The sequence below is a fragment of the Perognathus longimembris genome, chromosome 7 (genome assembly GCF_023159225.1).
Source record: "Perognathus longimembris pacificus isolate PPM17 chromosome 7, ASM2315922v1, whole genome shotgun sequence".
NCBI classification, from domain to species: domain Eukaryota; kingdom Metazoa; phylum Chordata; class Mammalia; order Rodentia; family Heteromyidae; genus Perognathus; species Perognathus longimembris.
This window is the reverse complement of record NC_063167.1, coordinates 20,844,451-20,866,072: the sequence shown is the minus strand read 5'-3', so window position 1 is coordinate 20,866,072 and position 21,622 is coordinate 20,844,451. Positions and strand designations below refer to the sequence as shown.

At 48.3% G+C, this 21,622-nt stretch overlaps 1 protein-coding gene and 1 pseudogene across 1 annotated transcript in view; both read left to right on the top strand.

Moving 5' to 3' along the window:
* Csmd2 (CUB and Sushi multiple domains 2) overlaps positions 1 to 19,951 on the top strand; it is a 519,739-nt gene extending 499,788 nt beyond the window's left edge. The window contains exons 58-70 of the mRNA XM_048350831.1: positions 453 to 629; positions 1,791 to 1,970; positions 2,440 to 2,613; positions 6,006 to 6,179; positions 6,456 to 6,529; positions 8,767 to 8,878; positions 9,347 to 9,526; positions 12,507 to 12,572; positions 14,586 to 14,747; positions 15,861 to 15,973; positions 17,704 to 17,791; positions 19,233 to 19,371; positions 19,730 to 19,951. Coding sequence (XP_048206788.1) covers positions 453 to 629; positions 1,791 to 1,970; positions 2,440 to 2,613; positions 6,006 to 6,179; positions 6,456 to 6,529; positions 8,767 to 8,878; positions 9,347 to 9,526; positions 12,507 to 12,572; positions 14,586 to 14,747; positions 15,861 to 15,973; positions 17,704 to 17,791; positions 19,233 to 19,371; positions 19,730 to 19,889 — 1,799 coding nt within the window. The 3' untranslated portion in view covers positions 19,890 to 19,951. The remainder of the gene's footprint in view (positions 1 to 452; positions 630 to 1,790; positions 1,971 to 2,439; positions 2,614 to 6,005; positions 6,180 to 6,455; positions 6,530 to 8,766; positions 8,879 to 9,346; positions 9,527 to 12,506; positions 12,573 to 14,585; positions 14,748 to 15,860; positions 15,974 to 17,703; positions 17,792 to 19,232; positions 19,372 to 19,729) is intronic.
* Positions 2,236 to 2,387, top strand: LOC125355845 (annotated as a pseudogene).
* Positions 19,952 to 21,622: the final 1,671 nt, after the last annotated feature.

Here is a 21,622-nt window from a genome sequence, read left to right as displayed (position 1 = left end):
TTTGGATCCTGATTGGAATAAATCAACTACCCAAAAAATTATGATAATTGAGAAACATTAAACATTCTTGGAATATTTGATGGCAAGAAAAAATTGTGTAAAATCACAGATGTGTTAATAAAAGTCTTTTCCCAAATAACAAGCAAAAACCCTATTATTTAGAATTTTTCTAACTCAGGCCATCCATGGTGGTACATGCCTATAATCACAGTTACATAGTAAGGGTAGGTGGTAGAATTGTTGTTGGTTCAAAGCAGAAGTACTAGACCCTGCCTAAAAAGTAAACTAAAAGCACTAAAGGCTAGGGTCATAGATCGAGCACTTGACACAAGGGAGAGTACTTGCTTAGCAAGCACAAGGCCCCAGTATTCCCCTTTGTCCACCCCCCAAAAAGATAATAATGAAAATAGTTTTAATTGTTCTGGTAAATAATACGCTCTTTGGCTTCCTAGTGATCTCTTGTGGGAACCCCGGGACTCCAAGCAATGCCCGCGTTGTGTTCAGTGACGGCCTGGTTTTCTCCAGCTCCATCGTCTATGAGTGTCGGGAAGGCTACTATGCCACAGGCCTGCTCAGCCGACACTGCTCTGTCAATGGCACCTGGACAGGCAGCGACCCAGAGTGCACAGGTGAGAGCCAGGTCGTCTTGGCACTGAGACAAATGGTGACTCAGGAAATTGGCCCCACCTTGCAGGCTGTCCACAGGAGACTGGAGGACATGCAGGCCCTAAATACAATTCATACAAATGCCTGTGCTCTTGACACAGGTGCACTGAGCTAAGTGCTCAATTTCATGTGCATGTGTTGTTGGAGTCTCACCACACCTCCACAAAGAAGCTACTAGTGACCTATTTTATGTCTGACACTCAGAGAGGTTGAGAAATGTATGTTGGCCATGCCCCAGGACCTAACTGTTTCCTTGGGCTTTTTCTTTTAGGGCAAAATTCCAGGGCTCAGAAGGACTGCTTTTTGTTGTTGTTGTTGTTGTTTATTTTTATGGGACTTTGGTTGTTTTCCCATTGTAAAGTCGCCACCACCTACCACCCATTACTTCCTCTCTTCCTTGGGCCCTTTCCCATCCCAGCCTCATCCCTGTGAGCGATGAGGGAAGTCTCAAGCTCCCCTGTCTTACTCTCCTCAAGAATACCTACACCCTTTCCCTTGGGAAGCCAGGCCCTGTGGGGCATGGATGGAGGGACTATGTACTAGCTAAGATGATTGAATATGACATCCTCCTCCTTTTAAAGCCCAGTAAGTGAATTCAAGATTTATCTACAATCCCTTGTCAAGTTTGCTTTTGTTCTGAAACCATAGCTTACCTAATCCATCCTTGCTTGATATCATAACAGAGATGAGACTATTGCATAGCTTATAACACGGTGCTTCTGGGCTGATGAGTCTACTATAGAGGTGATAACATTGTCTTCTGTGGTCCAATAACACATCTTAGGCATTTCAGTCTAGACTTCCACTGGACCTCATTTAGCAACCAAGTCCTGTAGGTACTTATCTCAGTGGGATGTGTTTGAGTAAGGGTGTTCTTCATACTTTAGCTCAGGTTCTGGGGTGCTTAAGAATGGTATCAGTAAGGATATTGGAACTATGAGGAGAGAGAGGCAGGAAGCACTGACTTTAGAATGGTCAGTCCCAGTGGGGGTCAGTGAGGACCTCCCTGATCCGAAGGTTTTCTTCCTTGGGTGGGTATGGGGAGCAATAGACGTGGCATTGGAGTGCTGAGGAGAAGTGGGGCCCAGCTGTGAGTGAACAATGTTGCATCTCTCTTACCGCAGTCATCAACTGCGGTGACCCTGGGATTCCAGCCAATGGTGTCCGGCTGGGCAGCGACTTCAGGTACAACAAAACAGTGACATTTCAGTGTGTTCCTGGCTACACGATGGAATCACACAGGGTGTCTGTGCTGAGCTGCACCAAGGACAGGACATGGAATGGAACCAAGCCAGTCTGCAAAGGTGCGTGTGAGGGTTGAAGGTGTAGACAGAGAGCTAAAGAAGACATGGACATGGACATGGACATGGACAATGGACATAAGAGGGGGTGACAAGGGCAAACCCTGATGTCCTACCAGAAGTGTGCAGGGTGAGGATCAGTCCTGAAGAGGGAGTTGGAAGGTACTAAGGAAGGGCCTTGACCTCGAGCATCAAAGGGGGCCATGGCAAGAGAGGATGGGGTTTCCACACTTGAGAGGGCTTGTTGTAAATAAGGTGCAAGTTATCTATCACTTCTCGGCCTTTTGGCTAAGATCAAGTATAGTATCTGTTCTTACCAGTTTAATAAATAAGGTGCAAAACAGATCAGCACTGCCACAGTAAGAGGTTCTTTTTGGTTCTGCCTACTTAGCTCAAGGTAGGCAGTAGTAGGCATCGCCCAGGATGGTTTCTCCAGAACTCTGAGGTCTGATCTTGTCTCTCCCCTCCCCAGCTATCATGTGCAAGCCCCCTCAGCTGGTCCCCAATGGGAAAGTGGTGGGTTCTGACTTCATGTGGGGCTCGAGCGTGACTTACGCCTGCCTAGAGGGATACCAGCTGTCCTTACCTGCGGTGCTCACCTGTGAGGGAAATGGATCCTGGACCGGAGAGCTGCCTCAGTGCTTCCGTAAGTGGCTTGCAAGGGCTTTGGGTACACCATGGCTCCTTCCTTTCCTCCTCGAGGCTCTGCTGCTGGAAAGCCCAGAATAAGTAGATCTCAACCCAAATCAGGGAAGAGCTTCCTCAAGACACTGGTAAAGAAAGAAGTTGAAAGGGAGATGATGAGCACACCTTAACTGAACCCTGGTTTTAGACACTATTTGGGGTCCAGGGAAGGAGATGAAGGCAGAGATAGGAAGGGGTTTCTTGAGCTGATGGTTAACCGACTCTGAGGACATTCAGTGCTATAAAAGTCTGTCTTCTTGTGGGAAAGAGTTCTAGGGCCTGTGGTTTCTGGTGAGAAAACTATGTTACCACCTGGCCCAGGTGTGTTCTGATGAGCCCAAGTCCATTCCAGAGCTGGTTTCATGCTGAGGTTCTCAGAGAAGCAAGATGGAGAATGGGATTCTGGAAGGTTGTCTCAGTGCTCATGGTTTGGACAGACAGTAGGACCTATTTTTTCCTTTCTGCTTGGCATTTATATTAGTCTGTAGAAAACTGCCTACACACTCCTGATATTGTTTAGGTACCTCTGTAAATTTGCTCCAATTTCGGAACTTCAGCAGGGATTAGAACCACCTGCTCAAAAGTAGGCACAGGCAAGTGGTTCATGTTAACACCTCTTGAGTCAGGATTGGCTGGATGCAGCAATCTTGCTTTTCCTCTTTAGAAGTAGGTGGATTGCTTTTTAAACAAATAATTGTGTGGGGTGAGGATGTGGCTCCGTAATAGAAAGCAGGCTGAGCATGTATGAGGTCCCAGGTTCTTGCCCAGCACACATGGACATGACATGCACACGTGAAATGAGTTTTGGTCATTGTAAAAAGAAAATTGTCTAGGCACAGATGGCTCATGCCTGTAATCCTAGCTACATAGGAGACTGAGATTTGAGGGTTGTAGTTTGAAATCAGCCTTGTCAGGAAAGTCCGTGAATCTATTACTTCCAATTAATCAGGAAAAAGCTGAAAGTGGAACTGTAGCTCAAGTGGTAGAGTGCCAGCCTTCAATGGCAAAGCTAAGGGATAGTGCTAGGCCTTGAGTTCAAGGTCCAGTATAGCACAAAATATTGTACCATATTATGTAAAGTACAAAGGGAAAATAAGACTTTCCGAAGATCACCATGGTGATGCTTTGCACTCTGCCTCCTCGTGGATCATGATGCATTTTTGCATGTCTAGCCACATATATGCAGGTTTTTACAAATGACACTAGATTGTCCTGCACGGGGTATTGCATGATGGGTATTTGCAAGATGGGTAATGCATGGGGTATTGCATTGACAGACCACCAACCCTTCTTCATCAACTGGGTCTCATCAACATGCATTGTCCCATGCATCGCCATTTATAATGGCTTTAAAGAATGTCCTTGTTGTATATCCCACACTTGGTTTATCCTTCTCCTATTGGGGATGAGTTTAGTTTGTCCCCAATGTAATTGTGTTAAAATCATCTCTGTCACAAATATTCTTGAAATGGCATACTTCTCTCCCGTGGTTAAGAGAATGTTGGGCAGTAGGCAGCAAGTCTGCATTTCTTGACATATGCTCTCCCATTGCCTGAAAAGTGTCCCAACCTCAGCCTACCTGATAGCTCATGCGTGTAATTCTAGCTACTCAGGAAGCTGAGATCCGGAGGATCCCAGTTCAAAGCTAATCTGCCCCCATCAAAAAAAAAAAAAAATCTGAGACTTTTCTACAGATCCAATCTCCACTTGGTAGAATATCTGCTGTGAGGAAGAAGGCTGAGCAAGAATGAAAGGCCCTAGTTCAGACCTGGTACTAGCACCAAAAAAAAAAAGAAAAGGCTCAATTTACAATCTCCCCTGCGGCTCTGAGGATGTGTCCTGATTCACACCCTCATCAACAATGGATTCTGGGGGCTGGGGATATGGCCTAGTGGCAAAGGGTGCTTGCCTCGTATACATGTAGGCCCTGGGTTCGATTCCCCAGCACCCCATATACAGAAAATGGCCAGAAGTGGCGCTGTGGCTCAAGTGGCCGAGTGCTAGCTTTGAGCAAGAAGAAGCCAGGGACAGTGCTCAGGCCCTGAGTCCAAGCCCCAGGACTGGCCAAAAAAAATGGATTCTGACAATTTTTTTAAAAATATCTGTAAGTCTGACAAGTTTCAAGAGATAGCTCATTATTTAATAACTGGCCTCCATTGCTAATTAGAATGGTTGCCAGCCTTTGTTCTGAGTCACCCCTTTCTGGATGTGGTTATTTCTAATCAGCTTGGCTTTAAACTGACTTTGAATCAGTCACCTAGAGTCCCAGCTTTCAGGATGTGGGCTTCAGGTCCACCTGCACCGAATCTCAGGACCCTGTGTCCCTGTGTATGTATGCACACACACACACACACACACACACACACGTGCGCGCGCGCACACACACAATGATTGTAGTGTTATCTGAGGGGGCTTTGCTTTTGGTAGTGATTTTTTTTCCATGCCAATCCTGGGACTTGAACTCAGGGCTTAGGCGCTGCCCTTGAGATTTTTTTGCTCAAGACTAGTGCTCTACCACTTGAGCCACAGTGCCACTTCTGGCTTTTTGGTGCTTATTTAGAGAAAAGAATCTCATGGACTTTCCTGCCAGGTCTGGCTTCGCATTTTAATCTTCAGTTCTCAGCCTCTTGAGTAGCTAGGATTATGGGCATGAGTCACCAGTGCCTGATTGATACTGAATTTTTAATGATACTCTGTGATGTGAACTTGACCAGAATGTCAGTGGCACTCTTTTGAAAGAGAATTGACAGCACATATCAAGAGTGGAGCCTTTGAAGATAGTTAGTCCACTCCTAGAAAATTCCCTTAAGAGAATAACTCAAGTATCCCAGGTGGACCGGTGCTTCCTGCACATTGGTGTACTGTGCTACATCTGTTCTCCCAGGGACTTGGGAGGCAAAGATGGAGAGGTTAAGGTTTCAGGCAGGCCCAGGCCAAAAAAATAAATGTCAAGACCTCGATCTCAGCCAACAAGCTGATTATAGTGATATCAACTTGTAATTCTAGCTACAAAGGAGATGTAGGCAAAAAGATAGTAGCCTGAGATTGGCACCAGACAATATCATGAGATTCTATTTTTAAAATAACATAAACTCTGTGTGTGTGTGTGTGTGTGTGTATGTGTGTGTGTATGTGTGTGTGTATGTGGTGTGTTGGCTTAAGCCTATGATCCTAGTTATTTGGGAGGCAAAGATGGGAGGATCATAGTTAGAGGCCAGCCTGGGCATAGAAGTTCATCAAATTCCTTCTCTATCATCCCAGCAACAAAGACAAAGAACCAAGGCAGGGGTGGGAGGGTGAACGACTGGATTCAAGCAGTCAAGCAGGACACTCTGTTCTCCCTTCTTCTTCCAGCTGTGTTCTGCGGAGATCCTGGTGTTCCTCCCCGTGGGAGGAGAGAGGACCGAGGCTTCTCCTACAGGTCATCTGTGTCCTACTCCTGCCATCCCCCTCTGGTGCTGGTGGGCTCTCCACGGAGGTTTTGCCAGTCTGATGGGACCTGGAGCGGCACACAGCCCAGCTGCATAGGTGAGAGGGTACCTGATGCAAAGTATCCCAGATGGTGGCAGCCTGGTGGTGGGCCCAAGAGACTAGCTTTCCTTGCCTGTCTTGGGTGGTCTCATCTGCACCGGGAATGAGGCCTCCCTGAGCTAACGTCTCAGGATCCCTGAGACAGGAGGGGATCTGGGAAGGCTGAGGAACCAGGAAGTGGGTGTTCCCTTCCCTAGGCCTGACTTTCCGTGTGGGAGGAGGTGATGAGAGAGCAGGAACCACATGATCTGCTTCTTTGTTTTGTTCCTCCAGATCCCACGCTGACCATGTGTGCGGACCCTGGCATGCCACAGTTCGGGATACAGAACAATTCCCAGGGCTACCAGGTAAGGAGAACCTCAGTGCTCCCACCTCTTCCAGTCACTCTCAGTGCCGGGACTCAGGGTCCTTCCTGGGGGCAGCACAAGAGGAGGTCAACCTAGAAATGACTTCACAGAACCATGCTCCACTGGTGCTCCGTTCAGAGCCAGGAAGGCACCACCATCTGCCAACGCCAGCAAAGCTGATGAGGGAGATTGTGATCTGCCTTGAAGGCTGCCCAGCAGGCCCAGAGAGGCAACAGCAAGGGCATAGTGGGGTGTCAGGTCCACCAACTGGCCATCCTGTCAGGATGCACACATTTCTCAGAATGAGCCTTCTTGGGCAGCCTGGATGGGACACTCTGAGCCATCAAGGAAGCAGAACCTGGAATGTTCTCTGGGCAGAAAGATGAGCTAGAGCCCCAGAAGAGATCAGGGACTAACCTGCAAGTGGCAGGCTAGAACTAGTCACATGATGTCATGACTCCTCAGTCTACACTCACTCAGCACATGGCTACAACAGGAACATAGGGAGAAGGATCTGCGGGTGACAAGACCATCGTCACTTCTGAGAGCCTGTGATCAGTGTGGTGTGAAGTGGGGTGGGGGGGGTTGCTCTTTTAGGAAGGGCAGTTAAGGAAGAGCCCCTCTAAAGGTAGCATTTGAACTGTGGCCTCCACAACAAGAATGACCAGTCCTATATAGAGCAGGACTGCATTCCTGGTCTGCAGGAGAGGAGAGGAACACTAAGCTAGGTGTGAAGACACCTCGCTGTGGCTGGTGAGTGTGCACATTCACACTCTCAAAGGCCCAGAAGTTTTACTCCTCAAACCTACCCCAGAGACAGTCTTGCAATGCTACCAAGAACAAGAAACATCTGTGGTGGAGTCTCAGATGATCATACAGCTGTGAAAACGAATGAACGTGAGCTACCACCGTTGCCATTCTGTTGAATGACGAAAGTGAGATAAAGACTGAAAACACAAGAAAAAAAATGTGCTAGCTTGTTTAGAGAAGAATGGAGCATGGGTGTGGTTAGATATTTTTCTATCAAGGCGAGAAAATTAAGAACACAACATGTCAGGCGATGGTTACTCTGGAGACACAGAGGAGCTGAGGGACGGGGCAGGGAAGGATGCACAGATGCTACGGCCCCGGCCCACATTCCTGCGCTGAAGTTGCTCCACTTAACAAGCTCATTTTATTATTACTCTTGCTATCTCTATTGTTCATATGTTTCTTACATGCCTCAGAGCATCACATGATAATTTTTTACAAAGAGGAAAGCACGGGCCAGGTCACACAGGGCCTTGAGGCCAGAGGAAATAGTTCAGATTGTATTTCCAATGTCATTTGTCGGCAACTCAGTTCAATTCAGCATTTGAAATACAATTCTGGCTGTGTGGAGTTGAGAATGGTGGTTAAGAAAGGAAACTCTAAGACAAGTAAGACACTGTTGTTGTGACTTGGGCAGAAGAGGCCATCATCTCCAAAACCAGCCAGCAAAAAGCCAAACTGGAGGCATGGCTCAAGTGGTAGAGCACCAGCTAAGCAAGCAAACTCAGTGAGCATGAGGCCCTGAATTCAAACCCTGGTATGGGGAACCTATAGCCTTGGCAAAGAAAGAGACACACAGTGATCATTCAATTTTACACACCTTTTTCACATTTTATAAAATGCTCCAGGGCTGGGAATATGGCCTAGTGGTAAAGTACTCGCCTCATACCCATGAAGGCCTGGGTTCAATTCCTCAGCACCACATATATAGAAAAAAGCCGGAAGTGGCGCTGTGGTTCAAGTGGTAGAGTGCTAGCCTTGAGCAAAAAGAAGCCAGGGACAAGTGCCTCAGGCCCTGAGTTCAAGCCCCAGGACTGGCAAAAAAATAATAAAATAAAATAAAATAAAAAAGATAAAATGTTCCAGCCCACTGTTGCATTTGAGTGGCACAGCATGCCAGAGTAATTGTCATGTGCACGTGCACACACACACACACACACACACACCCCTCTCACACCTGGGAAGACAGTGGTTTAGGGTTTCATTCGCAGTGTAATGCATCGAATAAGGACACTGATGTAGCTCCAGGGTCAAGTGCTACATTGGCCATCCACTGACCCAGAGGATCAGTAAGATTTATCCAGCCAGAGAAGACTGGTGCTGCTGGCAGAGGCAATGGCGTGGGTTGGGGTTGGGTCATGAGAAGTAAGTGGCTGTGTGACCAGCCTGAGGGTAGAAAGCAATGACACCGCTGTTTCCTCCCACAGGTTGGGAGCACGGTGCTCTTCCGCTGTCAGAAAGGTTACCTGCTTCAGGGCTCCACCACCAGGACCTGCCTCCCCAACCTGACCTGGAGCGGGACGCCGCCAGACTGTGTCCGTGAGTGTGGGCTTCACCCCAGACTCATATCCCCGTATCCCCCTGCTCCAGGGCTGCTATCGCAGGGAGCTCCCACTTTCCCATCCCACACAAAGCTGACCTCTTTGTACCAATGCCTGGAGCCTCGCTGACCATGTCTCCACACAAAAGCTTTTTTTTTTTTTTAATTTGAGGGTGATCCCTAGGTCTTGGCAGCAGAATCTAAGCAAATAGCAGGTGTCAGCCATGATGACTCCCTCTTCCTCAGATAAGCTCACCATACCTGACCAAGCCAGAAGCTACATGGGTTCCTCTCTAGAGACCTCATGCTTGTGGTTAGAGGCATGGGGTGGGGAAGGGGGATGCTGGGCCTGGAAGGATCTAGAAGGGGAAGGAGGGAGATTTCCACGTAAGAACAGGAGAGGGGAAGAAATGATCCCCTGAGGGCTCAGCTCCCTCAGGTCCTGCAATGCCTTCCCTCTTCCCCAGCCCACCACTGCAAGCAGCCAGAGACGCCAACACATGCCAACGTCGGAGCCCTGGACTTGCCCTCCATGGGCTACACGCTCATCTACTCCTGCCAAGAGGGCTTCTCCCTGAAGGGCGGCTCGGAGCACCGCACCTGCAAAGCAGACGGCAGCTGGACAGGCAAACCGCCCATCTGCCTGGGTGAGTGAGCACATCGGGTGGGCCGCTCCAGAGCAGATACCGGAGGGAAACTGGGCTCGAGCTGAAAAAGAAAAGGAAAGTGAGAAACCAGGCTTCTCAGTGGAGGCCATGTTCTCCAATTCTCGTGGGCAGCTGTGTCTCCAGGAGATCAAACCCTAGCAGTCTAAGAAGACCCCACGATGGAGTCATTGGTTTTCTCTTGCCTTGTCTGCCTGACATTAGGCACACTCTCGTGGGAGTGCACTTCCTGAGAGAAGCTCAGCCTGGTCTTGCAGTCAGGCAGGGTATATTAGAACCTTGATAGGACATGATGATGTCCCAGACCTCCCTCTCTCTCTCTTTCCATTCTTTCCAACTGATATATAAGACCTGCACCTGCATCTAGGATGCTGCGTGGCATCCTAACACGTGTACACACCGTATAACCATCGAATCAGGGCAAGGGCCTGCCTCCTCACAGTGGGCATTACCTCTCCATCTTCATCACCTGCTGCTTCTCTGTTCATTGTGCGTTGATCATTGGAGGTCACAGCTCTGCCCTTGAAGGAGCTGAGACAGGGTGAAGACAATGGTGTTACCAGCTGGAGCAGTCCCCTAGAGGAATCAAGAGGTGCTCTGAATGATGGGGAGTGAGGAGGAAGGGCATGAAGAACAGGAGAGGAGACCTCGGGGGAGGCTTCCTGGAGAAGGTGACGTCCAGATGGAGGTCCTGAGTCCTCTCCTCGGGGTGCAGGCATTGTTCTAGCCCTTTGCTAACTCACTTAATCCTTATGGTCAGATTGTGAGGAAGGAGACATAGAGAGGTTGAGAAACATGCTGGGAAAGGAAAAGAGCTGATAAGTCTAATTTTTTTTAGGGCCCTTGCTTTTAACTGCTTTCCATCCAGCCCCAGGATCAGAGCTCAGATGTAGTGTCATTCATTGTTGTACTTTCATTGTGTGAGTTGTCATAAATTTTCTTTATACAGTTGCATTTTGTTTTAATTTTTAATGATAGTTTTAAGCTTTAAGTGACACATCAGTGCATATTTATGGGCTCAGCACAACAGTGTATTGATCAAATCAGCTTAATTAGCAATTAGCTCTTCAAACATTTAGTGTTTGTTTTTGTTTTGTTTTAAGTTGCTAGGTTTGGGGGGGGGGCTTGTTTTGTTTTGTTTTGAGACAGGATCTCACCATGTAGCCCTGGCTGGCCTCATGATCCTCCTGCCTTAGCCTCCCACGTGCTGGGATTATAGGCATGCACCACCATACCTAGCTCACCACTTACCATGTCCATGTGCTTTCTATATATGGTAGTGACCTAAGGATCCTTTTTAAAGTACACCTAGCTATTCATTTTTTTATTGTGGCAAAATGCACATATTAGAATAGTTTAGGTGTACAAGTCAGTACAGAATCAAGAGAACAAGTCAGAGAACTTTTTCATCATCCAGAAAAGAAACTTGGTACCTATTAAATAAAAGCTCCTCATTTCTCCCTTGCCTTAGCCTGTGCTAACCTCTTTTACTCTCTCTGTCTCTAGGACGTTACATGTTCTAAGTACCTTGAGTTAGTAGCACCATACAATATTTGTCCCTTTGTGTCAGGCTTGTTTTATGTGGCCTTATGTTCTTGACTCATACTGAATCTTGCTCCAGCCCCAGGCCCCCTGTACCAGCTCCATGTTTTTAGCAAAAATTAGAATTCCATTCCATATTTATGACTGAATAGTATTCCAGCATGTTTATCCCTTCAACTGTTGGTAGACATTTGGGTTGTTTGCACTTTGGGGTTGTGGCGACCATCCATGGACATGGGGGGTTTTAATTCTCTTGGGTATATGTAGGAATAAAGCTATAATCCTATATATAACAATTTGAGGAGCTCTGCCTCACTGCCTGCGCCATTTTACAATCTTCCCGGCAAAGCCTCAGGCTCCAAACTCCTCCACATCCTCACCTACCCTTGTTATTATCAGTCTTTTGTACCACGGTATACAGCACTGTGGAGTACAGTGCTACCTCATGGTTTGCTCAACCTTTTTACCCAATTACTTTTTAATTGACAAATATTGATACACCATACAAATATCACTTGGTATACAGGATAATGTTTTAATTTATGTCAACACTGGCTAAATATTCATTGTCTAACATAATTAACACTTTATAGTGAGAACACTTCAGATCTACCCTCTTAGCAAGTTTCTACTACCCCTCACATTGTAATCAGTCACACTCACCATCACTGCCAATAAATGATGAGTTGACTCCTCCCGTCTAACTAAAATGTAGTACCTTTCTCCAACGTCTCCCTAACTCAGCCCTCTCCCTGCCCAGTGCTGGCAACACCAGAGGCTGCTTCTCTCAGCATAATTGTTTTAGCGTCCACTGTAACGATACTACTATTTGTCCTTCTGTGCCTGACTTACTTCACTTAATAGAATGTCTTCATGCTGTCAAGACAGAACTTTTGTCTTTGTAAGGACTAAATAGTGTTCCACAGTGGGGAAAGAAGTGCACAGAAATGATAGTCTAATCAGTTGATTCCCTATCTTGGCTCCTGTGAATGAGGTTGTAGTACACATAGGAACGCAGGCAGCACCCCAGCATACCAATTCCTATTCCTTTGTGTGTTTTTCCAGAAGTGGGATTTTTCTGGTTCATGATAGTTTCTTCATTTTTAGGTTTTCTCCTGGCCACTTCAAGATTATGGTTGCTCTGGTTAATTGTTGGATGTAGTAATGATTATATTGACAAGTGTATCCAAGCACATTGTTCAGTTCTGTTTCAAGGGGCGTAGCTGCTGTCGCTGATTTTCTTTGTAATTCTTACTCCTTTTTTCTCAGTCAGATGGGTCGCTACAATCACCAGGCAGTCATTTCACTCCGGTCCACCTCCTGCTCTGATCTCAGAGCCCATTGACGCTCTGTTGGCCAGCATTTTTCAGTGTGAACCAGAGGCTGACTCTGTTTTCTCCCTTGTGTTCTCTTTCCCCAGCAGAGGTTCGGCCCAGTGGGAGACCCATCAACACTGCCCGGGAGCCTCCGCTCACTCAAGCCTCAGGTAGGTATTGTCCATGATTGTGGGCTCAAGAAATTGGAATTGACTCTACTGCCTAGTTAACCAGAACCATGCAGATAGGACAGCTGAGTACCCAATGGGAAAACCTGGAACCTTCCATAGATGAGCATCCAATAGATGTCCCCACCCAGCTCCTAATCCAGGAAGACTTGTGGAGGGATAACACCTACCTATAGGAAGCAGAAACCTCATCCAGAAGAGAGAAGGGCCACACCTCCCCAAAATCCTCCAGAAATTGTGGGTGGCCATGGCCCCTCCTGCCACAGGCCCACCAGACAGTGGTCACACAAACACAGAGGCCCAGGTGCTGTCCAGTTGCTCCCTGTAAGTGGTTACTTCTTTGAGAAAGGTATTGTGTCTTCCACTGTTACTCTAGAACTGGACACAGAAGGACAAATTACTCTGATATATAAAATTATTACAGAATATCACATCACTTGGGGACATTATACTTTGATTTAGCATGTGTGTTGGTCAGTTTTCCATTACCATAACAAGTACCTGAGATAATCACATTATGAAGAGAAAAGGTCTATTTTGGCTCTCAGTTCTGAATGTTGGTCCATGACTAGTTGGCCCTGATACTTCTGGGCTGGTGGCATAGCAGTACATCATGGAGGAATTATACAGTAGACGAAGCCTGTCCACCTCATAACCAGGAAGAGAAAGGGGCTAGGGCCCACGGTCCCCTTTAGTAACATGCCCCAAACCCTAAAACCTCCCTCTCTACTCCAATTCTTAAGCTTTCTGCTGCCTCCCAATAGTGCCATACTAGGGATGAAGCTTTTGGAAAACATTCAAACAATAGCCGTACATAGACATCTCAAACTCAGTTCTGGTGCCTTTTTGGTCCCTGACCAGCTGTGACTTTGGGCAAAACAAGCTTCACCGTAAGCTTCAGTTTGCTTTTGGAAAAATTTGGATCAAAATTCTTGCCTTCGAGAATTATTCCAGGACAAATAAGAACTTTAGTAGCTGTCAATCACCAAGGACTTTTATGCCCTCCACACTGAGCATCGTGCACCTTACAACACTCTGTCATTGGAGCCCTGGGGTGACCCTAAGAGACAGGTGGGAGGGTCCCACTTTTAGAACAACAGGTATGGCCAGTACAGGCAGCAAGTTAGGTAAGTGACAGAGCTGGGATGGAATCTACACTGTCTCACAGACTCACATTTTATTGTCTTGCTAGCACACTATTTCCCATCAGTATTCCTCCTTCCCCTCTGTCTTATAAACTCTTTCTCTCCTTTCCTCTCTTCTCATTTCTCCTCTCCCTTCCTTATAGTTCCCTTTCTCCTCTTTTCTTTTTTACATTTATAATTAACCTATAATAAATGTCCCTATGGGTTATAATATGAAGTTATTATAGGCATATGTTTCTGTGTTGCAGATTAGCTAAGTGAAGCTAACTGACATCCATTAACTCACTGTTATTGTCTCAGGACAACATTTAAGATACACGCTTTTAGCAATTTTGAAATATTATGTTATTATTACCCACCATCATCCTGATGTACAATCAGTCACTAAAACTTTTTTCTCCTGTCCAGCAGAAATGTTAAACTCTTCACATTTTAGCCTGCTCCTAGAAGTAAGATTGTGTTATCTTTCTGTCCCTGGCTTATTTCACTTACCATAATGTCATACCAATTTATCCTTCTTGTCACAAATGTAGGATATTCACCATTGTATATACATACCACATTTTCTGTATCCATTGACCTGTTGGTGGAAACTTTGGTTGTTCCCATAATTTGACTATTGTGACTAGTACTACAGTGAACATGAACCCATAGACATCTCATCACCCACCTGCTCTGAGACACAAAAGGATCACAAGAGGTCCAGGGTGCTCTACCATTCTTCACCACAAGTTAAGACACTGGGAATGGAAACTGCTTTCCATGAGGGAGCTGGGACCTGACATCAAGTGGCCCTAACTCACCTACAACACACAAAGTCCCTCTCACATATGGTTCTCCACTTCTCTAGTTCCAGGGGATGTTTTTGCCAAAAACTCCCTATGGAAAGGAGCCTATGAGTACCAGGGGAAGAAGCAGCCAGCCATGCTCAGAGTGACCGGCTTCCAGGTGGCCAACAGCAAAGTCAACGCCACCATGATCGATCACAGTGGTGTGGAGCTGCACCTGGCTGGTAAGGAGGAGGCGGGGCCCAGGAAAGCAGGGCAGGTGATACAGTCAATGGGTGCACCTCTTTGTAAGCGTGAGTCTCTTGTCATCGTGATGTCACAGTCCATCAGGACGTTGCAACTCATGATGGCATGGGCCATCATGATGTCATCTGTCATGTGTTGTGATTTCATATCATGGGAGACCCAGACCAGTTCATTGACCACAAGGAGGAAGAGAGGTGTATATTCATTGCTGTTTCCATGGGGGAAAAACGCCACCAAGGACTAATGGGACATATTAGATGACAAACGTGAAAAGTCAAATATACAAAGAAATACCTATACATATATATACATATATATAGTCAAATTATATTTGCTAGTTAAAATATGCCAATTTGGGGAAATTTTACACATTACAATGCATTTAAATTACAGCTCTAGTTTCTAAAAGAAAAAAATGTACTCATACTCATATGAAAGAAAATGAAGTATTTGCACCAAACATTAAGAGTAGCTATTTTAGTACATTTTACAATTGTACTCACTTGAGTGATACCATTATTATTGCTTAGTAGCAAATCAGGGGAGATTCTTTTTTTATACATCTCTATACTTTTCAAATTTCAGGTATTATTGGAAAAACTGACTTCTCTGGAAAATAAGTGTTTCGGCTTGTTTTGAGTAGATGGCTAGATAAATGAACGCATAGTGAGAAATCACAGCCCTGGATATGAGGCCCACTCATTCACGCACAAAGTACTCATGCTGCTGCAGGAGGCATAAGCACTGACAAGCACCTGTGCGCATGCCCCCATACCTTCCTGCACCAGCCAAACTGTAAACAGACCTGTGCATTAGCAAACAGACCAAAAGACACAAAACTGTGCTGTCCCAGGTGCGTGCATGAACAAGTCTCTGCCCAGTATTGCAGTTATGAACATGTCCATGCACATTCTTGCCTAGATTCTCATTCAGCCCACCGAACTCACGCATAACTCTTGACTTACCTATTCACCAGTGGACAGGACAGTTTCTACCAACATTTGAAATTCTCTTCAGGTACAACAATTGGATTTGGAGATTATTTTTGCAGCTCTTTCAAGAATACCCCTCTACCTTTTTTCCTTACTCAGGACATTACAAGAAAGAAGATTTCCATCTCCTGCTCCAGGTCTACCAGATTACAGGGCCGGTGGAGATCTTTGTGAATAAGTTCAAAGATGATCACTGGGCTCTAGATGGGCATGTAAGTTCAGTAACTTGAATTCCAGTATGCCCTGCCCTATCTCCAGTTCCCAGAACGCTGACAGGCAAGAGAAAGCAAAGGGTGTGGCAACTCCCAGGATCTTATAGAAGCCTGGAGGAGGTTCTCAGGAGGAGCACCTGCTCTGCTAATGAACTGGCAGAGGAAAAGATAAAAAGAGCCCAAAGACTCAGAGTCAAGAGGTCTACCATGTCTGAAAGAGATGAATATGTTCTGCCGTTAGGACAGGAAGCAGGGCTTAAAGGTCATGGCTGTGAGAGCAAGTCCAAGGGTAGAGGTCATGATCCTGTAGTGGGGACTGGGAGAAGAAAATGAATCCCAAATGTTACCTCAGCCATCTACTCATGTTTGAGGAGAACTGTTGGGGATTTTGTACAACTTGGGAGACCAGGAGGAAGGAGAGGCATTGGGCCTCCTTGCATTCCCTCTGGGATAGGTACTACCTTCTAGGGCATCCTTGGGGTGGAAGCCATCCCTGAGGCTGCTCCTCTGCCCATCACTTCCCATCACATAGGTGTTGGAGCTGAGCATGGTCTCACCCAGCATATCCTCAGCATCCCTGGCTGGGATTGCCAGCGCTAGACAAGGAGGGATAGAGGACAGCTAGAGGCCATGATAAGTCAAAGTAGCAGAGAGCTGAGGAGTCATGGAGCTCATGGTGATAGGAGTTGCTGGAAGAACACTGGGGCTGAGCCAGATTTGCTTTACAAACCCATTAGAGGAACAACGCAGCTTTTCTAGAGGACTGGCATGCAGTTAGTTCCGTGCTATGCCTGAGGCTATCTAGGGACCCTTATATTTACCCAGCCATCAGCCAGCCCCAGCAGGGGCTAAGCAGGAGCAAGTGATTCCAGCATGCCAGAAGGGTGGCCAGATACGAGAGGACAAGTGTCAGCACTGGGACCTGAAGCTAAGGAAGCAGGCCAAGGGCAAAATGAGTGGGGAACTGGGGAGCCAGAAGCAGCTGGGGTCACTGCCTAGGACAATGGGCCACCATCGGAGGCCCTTCCACAGCTAGCCAGAGCCTGGGAGAGGGCAAAGGTGAACACATGGACAGAGGGCATCCCCAGGGATGGGGCACGGGTTCTAGTACCTTCCAACCACATGCTTCAGCAGCTAACACCACAGGACACGTTGGAGCATCAGTGAGGCTCAGAGGACCAGCGAGAGTAATGTCTCCAGCTACGCTATAAAGCCAACAGCTAGACGACTTCTGTGGAACATGCTGGGTCTGCTCTGCACCTTTGAATCCTGGCTTTGGGTGCTCCACGATGCTCCAAGATCGCTTTCATCACAGTAATTAAAACTCATGTAGCTAAGGTCTGTGGATGATGAGTTCTGAGCTTTACCTGGAGGAGTTCATTCAATCCTCAGCGCAACCTTAGGACATAGATACCAACAAGTGTCCTGATTGATAAGTGAGAAACTGAGGCACAGACACTTGAGTGATTTGACTACAGAAAAGCACATCTCTTTTCCTTAGCTTGCCAGGTTCCCTGCCCTGCTCTGTTAGTCTTGCTGTGCCCTCACCTGAGTGTGAGTGGAGAGACAAATATGTCTGTGTGTCAGAGCAGGGGGTCAGTGGGCAATACCAGCCCACCTGTGATTGTATCTGTGGTCTGGTCTGGTATGGTATGGTATAGCCTGGCCAGCCAGAGTTCTAGATCTTTCTGAATACCCTTGTTCTTGGTCTGTCTGCTCCCTCCAAACAGGTCTCCTCAGAATCCTCCGGAGGCACCTTCATCTACCAAGGCTCCGTCAAGGGCCAAGGCTTCGGGCAGTTCGGCTTTCAAAGACTTGGTAACTAAACAGTGTCCCCCACAAGTGTGAGCTGACAGGGCGGGAGAGAAGTGGCAGGGTTCATACCTGCCAGAGACCATGCCCAGGACACCTCTGAGGTTCTGGAAAATGCTCTCACACCTGTACCTAGCATGCCTCACCTTTGCCAGCCCTTAAATTGACCTCCTGGCCATCAGGTACCTCAGGCATCAGCCCTGCCTGGAGGAACCCAGCCAGATCTGAGGCGTCCACACATGGGCCCTCTGCATAAGCTCCTCCTTAGCTCAGTCCCGGAAAGCCGCCGTGGCTCCCATGTCAGATGAGAAACCTGGGCACCAAGAAGACATGCCTCCTTCACTCCTCCCTGGCTCTGTGACCCTGCATGCCAGCTCATCTAAGCCCAGCACAGACTGATGCCAGGAGGGGCCTGGCCTGAAGAGCAGTGAAGGGAGAAACAGTAGTCAGAAGTCCCGGAGAAAGAGTTCGGTAGTTCCGGCCCTGTCACCTCCTGCCCCCATTTCTCCTAGCTCACTGTGCTAAGTAGAATCTACCTCCCCGTGGTGCCCGCCCTCTCAGCTCCTTCCCACAGTTGCCTGGCTGGAGCAGGACAGGGCTCCTGCATGCAGCAGCCCTGCAAACATTGGGAGATGGACCCCTGCCCCTGCCGAGCTGGGGACAGATCAGAAAGTGAGGTTCTTGTTCAGGCTCCACAGCCAATGCCCTGTCCCTCCCTGAGGTGGACACTCAGAGGGATGCGTGAATGCCACTATGGACATCTGAGCCTCACAGGGGACAAGGGGTCGATTCACACACCCCACACCAGCCCCCAGCCAGAACAGCTCCGCCTTGTCCTCTGATACAAAGTCTCATCTGATTAAAAAGGCTTCTGACCAGAAGTGTAGACAGTTCTATAAAGCTATATTTTTGTCATTGTCTAGGACTTGACTGCAGGGCTTCATGCTCTCTCTCAGCTTTTTCACTTAGGTCTAGTGTTCTGCCACTTGACCCACACCTTTACTTCTGGCTTCTTGATAGTTGGAGATAAGACTCTCAGGAACTTTTCTTCTCAGGGTCTTCAAACCTTGATCCTCAGATCCCAATCTCCTGAGTAGCTAGGGGTTATAAGTGTGAGCCACCAGCAGCTGGGTTAAAGCTGCATTCTTTCAAGATCTTACTCAGAGACATGGTTTCAGGTCTCCCTGAAGACTGTCTTTTCTTGGACTTGACACCTCCGGACACAATCTGAACAGCACCGGGGGGAATGGCAGGGCCCTTCCTGAGGGACTGTATGAGCTGTGTGTGCGTGGTTGGCGGGCGGCTGGGATCGGAGCACCAGGCTCCAGGCACAGGCCTCTGCCCTGTGGTGACATTTCCTAGGAGTGTTCAGTGGAGCAGAGTGGCCGCTGGGGACTGTGGCATCAGACAGCATCTCTGTGACTTGTTTCATTCTGGGACTTTGCAGACCTCAGGTTGCTGGAGTCAGACCCTGAGTCCATCGGCCGCCACTTTGCTTCCAATAGCAGCTCCGTGGCCGCTGCCATCCTGGTGCCTTTCATTGCCCTCATCATCGCAGGCTTCGTGCTCTACCTGTACAAGCACAGGTACCAAGAGGGCCCAGCAGGGCAGGGAGGGCAGCAGGCATGCGCAGGGCCCTATGCCCACCCCAGCCCCACCTGGGAGGTGTAAAGAAGAAAGAGCTTCCTCTTCTTTGCCCTCTTTGCCTCATCTCTCTCCCCTCCCTTCTCTTCTCTCGTCTAGCCGTCTCTCTTCTCTTCTCCCTTCTTCTTTCCTCCTTCCTTCTCCACTACCTTCCTCTTCTTTCCTTTCCCCTCCTGTCCTCTCCTCTCCTGCTGTTCTCTCCTCTCTCCTCCCATTCCCTCTTCTCCTGTTTTCCTTCTCCCCCTTTGGACCTCTATTACTCAGCATCTATCAGTCAAGTTGTCTGTTGGTTTTTGCCAGGAGAAGACCCAAAGTCCCATTCAATGGCTATGCAGGCCATGAGAACACCAACGTGCGAGCCACCTTTGAGAACCCCATGTACGATCGCAACATCCAGCCCACAGACATCATGGCCAGCGAGGCGGAGTTCACAGTCAGCACAGTGTGTACTGCGGTATAGCCCCCGGGCCTGGCTGCCACCGCCACCGCCACCGAGAGCCCCGCCTTCAGCAGCTGGTGAGATGGGGCCAGGGGCTGGGGGTTGGGTGGGAGGCAGGCAGGGACCTGTGCATGCACACAGACCCCCACACAGCTCAGGCACAAAAAGAAGCACTGAGCACTGACCCCCTTGTGTCCTCATCCCACCTGGGCCATAGGTCCTGTTAGCACCTTCACAGCAGATGGGAAAAAAGAGTCCAGAAAAATGAACACCCTTGACCAAGATCACCTAGCTTAGAAGCAGCGGGCCCCCAGGCAAGGAAAGACTACGGACAGAAACATGGATGTTCTGTGCCTGTCATCCCTACCTACCCGCCCCCCCTCACTCTAGGGAGACTAAAAACCTTCTCTGTAGATGGAGCTGTCACCTGCCCTAGTTCTATTTTTCTCCTGCATGCTTTAGCCTGGCCATTTTCCCTGGCCTCCTTCGGTCCATGCCCTTCCCTGCCCCCTCCTCTCTTCTCACAATTCCTCTGTGGCCTGTGTGTTTGTAGCTCCCCATGGGGCAGGAAGGAGCTCCCCTGAGCACAGTGCCCAGTGCCCATCTTCGTCTGTCTCTCTGCCTGTGTTTGCCACTGCTGGACTGGGGCCCTTGCCCGCTGCCACCTGCGCCTGCCACCCTGGAGAGGACTCCCTCCATGCCCTGGCTTGGGGCAGTAAAGGAAGAGGAGGGGCTGCAGACAGAGGAACAAGTTTATGGATTTAAGATAGCAGAGCAACTGATGGAAGTGTGTGTGTGTGTGTGTGTGTGTGTGTGTGTGTGTGCATACACATGTATGTGCGGGCCTGAGCACGCACACACCTCTCCTTCATCTGTGTTCTATGATAGAAAAGAGACTTTCTAAAAAGAAAAAGTGTGTGTGTGTGTGTGTGTGTGTGTGTGTGCGTGCATGTGTGTGCCCTGTGCCCTGCTCCCCATAAACACAAAAAAAGAGATGAAGCAGGGAGGAGCCCATCAGCTCTAAAACCAACCTTTCCCTGTCCCATGTCTCATGGGGGTCAGTGCCATCTGCACAGGAAGACAAGCCTGCCCTGGCACCCAAAACATGATGGCCTCCTCTTGCTGAGGTTCTCCTCTGTGCCTGACACTTCACATGGATTATTTCTAGTCTGTAAAACACCACCAAAGCTGGGTTTGTTGTTCCTGTTTTATAAATGAGGAAACAAAGGCCCAGGAAGGTAGAGACATGAGCCACGAAGTAAGAATGGAGTGAGAATGCAGACCCAAATCCCTCTCACCCCAAAGTCCACCTGCTGCCAGGAACCTAGGTCTGGAAGGGAGAGCAGAGGCAGGGAGATGGGGGAGACCCTCCAGTAGCACTGTGGCTAGGTCTGGCGGGACACGCTGGGGAGGCCGGGTCCAGTCTGGGTTCTGCTCACTCCACCTGGACAGCGTCAGGACAGAGGCCCAGCATGCCCAGCCTCCTGTAATCGGTGCTGCCCCTGGGCTCCCAGAAGCTTCTGGCCATAGCCAACAAAAGGCGTGGCAGCTCCCAATGCAAAAGAACTGAGCAAATGAACCTCTCTCTCTCTCACTGATGGACGTCAGGACAGGCTAGAGTAAGTGTAGGCATCAGTTTCTAGCAGGTTGTCAGGGAGTTCCACAATGGCCGAAGTCCACTCCTGCTTCTGTGAACCTCTTCCCGGATGCAGCATCCCCGGGCCAGGTGGGAGAGGACCAGTCCAGACACCCCC